At 43.3% G+C, this 8,513-nt stretch overlaps 1 protein-coding gene across 1 annotated transcript; it reads right to left on the bottom strand.

Moving 5' to 3' along the window:
* Nucleotides 1-1,377: 1,377 nt before the first annotated feature.
* FNDC11 (fibronectin type III domain containing 11) lies at nt 1,378-2,295 on the bottom strand. The gene has a single exon (XM_078652961.1). The coding sequence runs from the start codon at nt 2,293-2,295 to the stop codon at nt 1,378-1,380; it is 918 nt and encodes a 305-aa protein (XP_078509087.1).
* Between the last annotated feature and the right edge of the window lie 6,218 nt (nt 2,296-8,513).

The following is an 8,513-nucleotide window of genomic DNA, read 5'->3' on the forward strand; positions in this document are numbered from 1 at the left end:
CACCTTGGACGTAAACCTTTTATAGGGAGGGCACGAACAACATAAATGATGGCGAGGTAGGATATTCATTGTACTACAGATAATAAATACCCTGTAATCCTTAAAGGCTTCATCCATCCACCACCTAATTTCCTCCAACGAAGGATCACAGTTTTTCTGCAGGGTTTTAAAGATGTCTTGCAAGTAGACTGTACCTAAATACTTGAAGCAAACAGGAGCTTGCTTCTTTTGCTGTTCTTGAACTGAAATTTTAAGAACTCCTTGGAATGGGGAACCTCTGTCTTTGACAAATTAACCCTCTAGCCAGAGAGGCTACACAGGTATCTTGAAAATGGATTTTCTATTGATACCTGGGTGCACATGAGGAAATGAGCTGTTTACAGGAATGTGTTGTCCTCTCTAGAATCACTTAAGTCTATAAGGATAATGTATTAAGCTGTCTAACCCGGATGGGTCATCCAGTGTCCTCATCCCACATGCCCTCAAAGCCGGTTTCAGAATGTAGTCACCATTAAAAGTATTAGAAGTCAGCAGGTCTTAAGTATCCAGACAAATGCCTGTGGTGCTTTGTAGCAACCTGAACAAAAGAGTCTCAATTTTCATTGTCAGGTGTTGTACACGGTAATATCACACACTTACATATGATACCCATAATGTGGCAGGTTGGTTATTACTGTGTGGCCAGGGAAAACTGGAAGGCCTGGGTGCCCGACCAAGATTAAATGTAAATGGTTGAAAGGAGCTTGCGCTCCTATTGGGTCTACTAAATTTGCCCCAGAAGATTGTATATCCTTTGACAAAGTACTAACCATGCTACAAAAATATAATAGAGGATAGGCAAAAATTGCAAAGTCAGTCACATGTCCACTGACCGCTTCCTCTTTTCTTGTTTTCTGACTGAAATCTGTTCACCTTTCTTATACCTTAAGTGATCAGTTGCCTGACTCATAAATGATCCCTACCTCAATGTCCCAATGCTTTATCAGCAGGCTACTACATGACTTTTGCCTGTCTATCAAACAACCTGGAGCCATGACAGTTGTCTAATTGCAATAATGCTCTTTCCTGTTGATTTTACCAAATTCCCTCTAGTATCTTCAAGCAATCCCTAAATAGCACATTTGTGATACATCTTATAGCACAGTAGCCCCTTTCCTTACCCCTATGAACACCCCCTTGTTTTATGTGGACTTTCCAGGTAGTTGGCAATAAACTATTTAAAAAACACTTTTTTTTCATAAAAACAGATCTTCAGATTCACCCTAGTTTCACTTTCTACCGTGTGTTATTTTTTTTATTAAGTATTTAACGTATTGATGAATTAGAAGTGTTTGCATGCTTTTCTGTGAATCAAGCCGCGCTGCTACCCTCTTTGTGCTAGTTCATGGACTGCACATTCTCGCTGGTGCTCGGCTTGGTTCTCAGGCTCATGGTGTCGTGCCAGGCTTCGTACACCAGTGTGTATGTGTCTGCCCTCTTGATGGAGAACTCGTATGACCGATTGGGCAGAAGGTTCCTGATCTCAAAGCTGTTAGCGGTGACTGGAATTCCACCACTTTGGCTCCTCTCCTGTGGTGTCCGAGGATCCAGCAGCTTGAAACGGAGCTCATATTGGTCGGGCGGCGAATGCTGACCCATGCTGAACCACCGAAGGGAAACCCAGTCCTCATAGGCCACAGACTCTTTCCTGTCAAAGGCCACTGGCATCTTGGTCCTCAAGACCAGTCTGATGTGTGGGATCTTGGTCGTCCCAATATCAGACACTAGTCTATGCTTGATGTAGAGTCTGCCGGGAACCAGTGTGGTGAGGAAGTTGTCCATAAGCCCAGAAAGTTCAGAAATTCTCCGACTGACTGTATCCCAGTCTGACAGGAAGGTAGCTGCGGTGTAGGACTTGAGTAGCTCGACAAGTGCCACTCGGCCCTGCTTCAACTGCTCTAGTAGGTCATTAAGGAGCAACAGCTGGATCTTAGTTTGTGCCGTGCCCACTTTCTTCATTCTCTGGAACTTCCATGGGTCGATGAGTTGGAACATGGTGGTGGGAAGCATGAGATGGTTCTGATCACCAAGCGCCAGATGTTTCGGCAGGATCTCAATGTAGTAGGAGCACTTCTTCAGGAGCTCCACCCGGGTCTGGTGTCTCTTGAGCAGGGTGATACTGAGCTCGGAGTTGAGGAATTCCAGGATGATATTCTTCCGCTCCTGGTACATCTTCCAGGTCTCGTCTTCCTGCTCTTCACTTCCGTATGAGACACTGTTCTGGCTGCTCAGCTTATACGTCTGTTTGGCGTTCATTGTCTTCAGAACTCCTTCCTTGTTTCATCACTCTGAAAGAGAAGAAGAAATAGGCAGTTAGAGGGTGTGACAGAACTGGCTACAGGGGTGATATTATAAATCTGGCAAGTTCAGAAGCTCAGGAGTCTGTTTTGCATCAGGAGTTGGGTCCCTTGTTCAAAATTTCGATGTGTGGACTAAAGTGGGAATATTTAAATACATCTCTTTGATAGGTGGAGTAAAAGAGTGTATAGTTAGAGAAGTAATTGGCATTTCTGAAGAAAGTGATTTACAGGCATGAGAAAAAATCTTTAGTTGAATGTTCTGTCTAGATTGGGAAGAAATAACAGCAGAGCTTCACTTTGTGGCGCAAGGGTGGCGATGCACCAAACCTAAAGATATTTGCAGCGCATTTAAGACTAGTCTAGCCCCTTAAACCATTTATTCAAACACTGAGGATGAATCAGGTCTAGCAAAATAATTTTCTGCTGGGCTATTACTGCATGGTGCAAGACCTACAAAGTGGCACTATCCCCAAGCTGTCAACAAAATCCTGAATACACATATGCGGATAAAGAGGTGTTAAATCTAGGCATACCCTCCATATTTCATAGTATTCATACAAAAGATGCCAAGGTCTTGATTGAGAAGTTCAGATGAAACCTGTAAATATCTTATAGATTTTGGAAAAACTGCCTCACCCACAACGTATCCTGGCATGCTTCATCATAAACAATTTTCCACAACTCAGTAGGTAAATATCACCTTGGTGCACTAAACCAGTGTTGAGAGTTCTTACATAAATAGAGACTGGATTATAGCACAGATAATGCTATGTCGCAAAAAATACCTTGAGGTATACCCAATGGAATGTCCTTTATTGTTGAGTACCCAGATATGATTACAAATCCATGTATATCAGGAATCTGATAAGTTATAATGACTGATCTGTCCGAAGAAATCGTACCAACATGTTTCGTCCATATTTAAAGCTCATAGAAGTGTTTGGCTATCGTCAGGCCTCCTATAATCCCTGCCTATCTACATACTTGTGCCATGCACCAACATGAGGCCTCCTGCTCTCATACCTTTCCTCTACTTCCTTGCACAGACCCTGAGGGCGGTGTAGCTGAAGGTGGCGTTAGACTCCTCTCTATCTTTTACTCTATGTTTGTCTTAAAGTTGGCAAACCATCAACTATATGTATGGGACCTCCTCCTATTATACAATACCAAGGAGGTCTTCTGGCATCTTTAGAGTATAATAAGTAAGGGCAGGAGTCTGAGTTGGTGGCCACATCTAACCTCTTCATGGAGTGCCTGTCACATCAGTCCTCCTTTTCTCTACTATGTGGATTGAATAGTTACTGTCTTCTCTAGGAATCTGGGCAGTATGTCTTGATTATCTATTTTTACAAAGGTTAGAAATCTAGAGCCCCTCGTTGGGGATGAAAAATTCCATAAACAAAACAATATTGTCGTTATTTTGGGGATCTTTCTATAAAACAGTTATTGATGCAGAAAGTTAATGTACATTATTATTATTTTTAAAACAAAGTATAAATGGCACATCTACAGCATTTAAGTTGTCAAAAACACGGTCAGTACATGATAGATTACATGTTCAAGAAATTGTACAACTATAGATACACATTAAGTCCACATATAGAGCAGTACATCTCAGTGGCATCAGCAGTATTATGGCAATTCTGGTTCTGGAGGTAATGACGGTACTTCACATATCCCTTCCCTGTAAGTGTTCCATCCACCCCACAATTTAATCCATTTTTTGGGGCAACCTCTACGTGTAAACACAGTTTTTTCTGCCACCATGGCCACGTCCATATCTTTGCACCATCTCGCCCATGTCGGCGCTGTCATTTCTCCCCAGTGCTGAGCGATACCTCTCTTAGCCAGCATCATTCCCAACATCGCCCATATCTGTTCCATTGAGCTAAGATCTGTTGGTTCCCAAACATTTAGCAGACAGCGCTTGGGGTTAAGGAGAACTGGTTTACCGCTAACCCTAGTGATAGTGTTAATGACTGATTCCCAGTATGACTGTATTGTGGGACATTCCCAGATTGTGTGAAAAATTTTACCCACCGCCCCACATTGTCGCAGGCCGAGCTGAGTGGGGGCTTTCCCTATTTTGTAAAGCGTGGTTCTGGTATAATATACTCTGTGAAGTATCTTGAGCTGAATTAATCGCAGCTTAGAAGTGATCGCAACCTCCCTGGGGACGCTAGCGCTTCCTGCCAGTCGGTGTCGTCTAGCTCACCCACTTCCTCCCCCCATTTCTCCCGAAGCTGTTGCAGGGGATCGGGTGCATTGTTGATGATCTTATGGTACGTCATGGAAATCGCCTTTGCGATCATATGGTACATTAGCAATCTATCCTCCAATGGTGAGGCCTCTGGTGGCATAGTACCAGGGGGGGATCACTGCCTCTAAAGCATGTTTTATCTGGTGGTATCGGAATAATTCTGTTGATGCCATCTCATACTGTTGTTGAAGCTGCTCAAAGGGGGCCATTGCGCCCCGTACCCAGAGGTCCCCCACCCTCGATATCCCTATGTCGTCCGAGTGTTTGAAGCCTTTGCTGCTGCCCAGCCTCCCCAATTTGTTCGCGGCCCACAAGGGTGTTGCCTGTGTTATTTTACCATGCCAGCCTAATTTTTTACAGATGGTGGGCCACACTTGGAGGATGTGGCCCGTCGGGTTTACCAGGGCACAAGTTTTGTTATATAGTGCTCGGTATAAGCCCTCCTCACCCAGTTCTAATCTATCAAGACTGTAGGCTGGGTCCGTATGTGGGACATGGACCCAATGGTTAATGACATTTAATTGGGATGCCCAGTAGTATACTTGTATACTAGGGAGTGCTAAACTTCCATCATACCAGATACGGGACAACTTTGCCATTGCTATGCTTGGTGGCTTATTATTCCATAAGAGTTTCGTACGTTCTGAGTCTATGGTTCGGAAGTAAGACTGGGGGACCGGGAAAGGGATGTTTTGGAGGGCGTATAAAAAATCTTGGCAGTGCCATCATTTTGAAGATGGGCGCCGTCCCTAACAGTGTTAACGGGAGTGTGATCCAGTGTTTCGTGTCTGTTTGGAATCTGCGGAGAGGAGCTTCGAGTCATGAAGGTGTCCGGGTCATGAGTAAGTGTTTTCCCCCAGTGTTATGGGGCATCTGGCCGGGAGCGTTGATGGGGATCCCCTTAGCACGTACATCACCGATTTAGTCCAATTAATCGTGTATCCCAAGTGTCTACCATACGATTCACAGATGTCCGATAGACGTATGAGAGATCGCTTAGAAGAGGCTAGATAAAGCAGGACATTGTCGGCATATAGGGAGACCTGGTCCTCGCAGCTCTCTATCCAGCAGAGTCCACGAATGACAAGGTCTTGCCGCACCCAGGCCGCTAGGGGTTCAAATATGAGGGCAAACAGGAGCGGGGATAGCGTGCAGCCCTGTCGGGTTCGGCGATGGAGTGGGAACTCACTGGATTTATGTCCATTGGCTACAACATGTGCGAGAGGGGCAGCATAAAGCAGTTTCACCCAGGCAATGAATTTGCTCCAAATCCAAACTTCACTAGGACAGCAAATAGCAAAGGCCATTCAACCATGTCAAAGGCCCTTTGGGCATCGAGGGAGACTATAATTGCGTCTTCTTGTATAGTGTGCTTACGACCCATCACACTGTGGAGGGGTCTCAGATTGAGGGCTGTATTCCTCTCTGGCACGAAGGCCGGTTAATGTACATTATTTATTAGCTATTCATATGCATATTTTCTGAAAAACTCCACAGTACTAATATAAAATAACTAAAGTATATAGGTATACACTATTGTTTATTTAAAACATTTCTAGATGTTTTGTTTGAATATTTCTAAAGATGTCTGATTTAGGTGAAAAACCAAGGGATTCAAGACCATTTGAGGAGGTGACATAATTAGTTAGTAGTTTTCTTTACATTACTTTTAATTATTGCAAAATAGTACAGTCATCGTTTTTTGAGGCCATAGGAACAGAAACACATACACACATTAAATCTACAAACCTTTTCCTAGGGTGTCAGGCAAGTCAGGGGCTGCTGTACTCCACATGTGACAATGGGAGCCATGTCCTGGGGTCATAGTGCTGTTGAGCCCAAACTGAATGACCATCTTCTCCCTTGTAGCACTTCATTCTCTCAAAGTCAAGTTACTTAAAGATGTGATATAGGTATAGTGTAGAACCTCACAATAAAGTGAACACAGCAATCCCAAACAATATGTTTACCAGAAATGTAGGTAATTTACTTATAGTGCATGGAATTGTGCAGCCCAATATAAAAACCTTAATTTCTTTACAATACGTGGAATTGGGCATTTTTTAATTTTATTTTTCTATTTTCTTTTTAATTGGCGACTTATGACAGACCCAGTTGATTCATATAAAGAAATGAAGTCACAACTCAACTGTAATAACTTATTACAGCTGGGTTCTAATTTCACAATGCCTGCTGTCAGAGCCAGCTGAGGGGAAAGCAGGTTAGGTCAAGGAGCATAATTAAAGCAGCTGTTAAAAAAATTAAAAGTTGCTTTTCTTTCTTCTGCTCTGTTTTTCTAACTTGCAGTTACAAGCAGAAAAGAGAAACTTAATGCAACAGGTTACTTTTTTGCACTCTTGGTGATTATAGAAAAGTTAGAATGCTTCTGCATATTTCTACACATCCCGATCTACTATGCTTTTATTTTAAACAGTGACTTCAAAAAACGTTTTGCAAGAAATATCTAGTTTTTTTATATGTTTACTTTTGCACTAGAGATTCTATTTTCATCCTTCATATTTGCAAATATGCTTTCTCATTCATATGAAAGAACTATGCACCAAGTAATTAAGTAGTTTTCTGGGAAAGGTGAAGGTGTGACCATGTATTATATGGAATGAGATTCTTTTTTTTTTTTTTAAACGTTTTTATTAGCATTTTTCATCAACAAATCGAACATGAAGCATGTCATTGTCGAGCAACACACCCATTCCCCCGCCCCCCAATCCGCTGTCCTTGCCACCCGTTGTAGTCTAAAATCACAACATCCATTAATTCAATGTAGCACCCCATATTGTGTCCTCTATCGAACGACCCCAACCCCTCTCTGGCAGTTAGCTCCATGGCAATAAAAATCCCACCCCCATCGTGCAACTCACAACCCACCATCCAGCCCATGATAGCTCCTCCACTTACCCCATACCCTGCCAAATTTCTTGGGGCATCCCCTGGCCTTATATGTAGTCCTCTCAGCAGCCATATAGAGGTCCATCCCCCTCCTCCATTCATCTAGGTGAGGCGTGTCAGGCGCCCCCCATTTCCTGGCTACATCCCTCTTAGCCACCACTAGGGCTAACACCAGAAAGATCAGAAGCGGTCTAGCCAGATCCACATCATTCGTCATTCCCAGTAGCACTATTTTGAGATCTAAAGGTATGGTGGTCTCTAATACTTCACCCAATTCTGCCAAGATCGCCTTCCAAAAGAGTTGTAAATGTGAACATGCCCATATGGTATGGTAGAAGTCCCCTACCCCCGTGTTACATCTCAAACAGCTCGGGTCAGGTATCCGTCCTATCTTATATAGTCTAGCCCTGTCAAAATAGGTCCTATGGAGAACATTGAATTGAATCAATCGCAGTCGAGACTTAATTGCTCCCTCCCTTGGATGCATCAAGACCATCCCCAGTCCACTTCATCCATATCACCCACTTCTCGCTCCCATGTGGCCCGTAGGTTCCCCAGTTTGTCTGGCCGGTTATTTATTATTGTTTTATAGGTAAGGGACACTGCCTTGGTAGGAATACTTCTGTAGTAGGGGATCTCTGTGTATAGTCATAATCTAGTGAATAGTCCCGCCCATGTGCGTGGACCCCGGAGCAATCAAAAATAATCTCTTAGAGTGTCGAAAAATGCAGAAATGCAGACACTTAAGAGAGAATTTAAAGACAGATAATGCAGCCTAAAAAAGGCTACACTGTCCAGTACTTCAACTAGAAATTCCACCAACAAAATCCACAAAACAGCAAAGTCTGTACAGATTTCCCTTGTTTAAATAGCAAAAAAACCCTCTGGAATGATAGAGAGGAGGACCTGGACAGACAAGCCCCATAGGCTGCCATTATGTGGCTCAGAACAGGATTCTTTGCCTTTAAGAGAACTTTCCAGAACTTCACAGTATCCCAGAATGCACT

This window comes from Lissotriton helveticus, chromosome 7 (genome assembly GCF_964261635.1).
Source record: "Lissotriton helveticus chromosome 7, aLisHel1.1, whole genome shotgun sequence".
NCBI lineage: Eukaryota > Metazoa > Chordata > Amphibia > Caudata > Salamandridae > Lissotriton > Lissotriton helveticus.

Bases quoted from the DNA above. Each gene is read 5' to 3' on its own strand.
- FNDC11 (XM_078652961.1), bottom strand. From the start codon at position 2,295: ATGAACGCCAAACAGACGTATAAGCTGAGCAGCCAGAACAGTGTCTCA.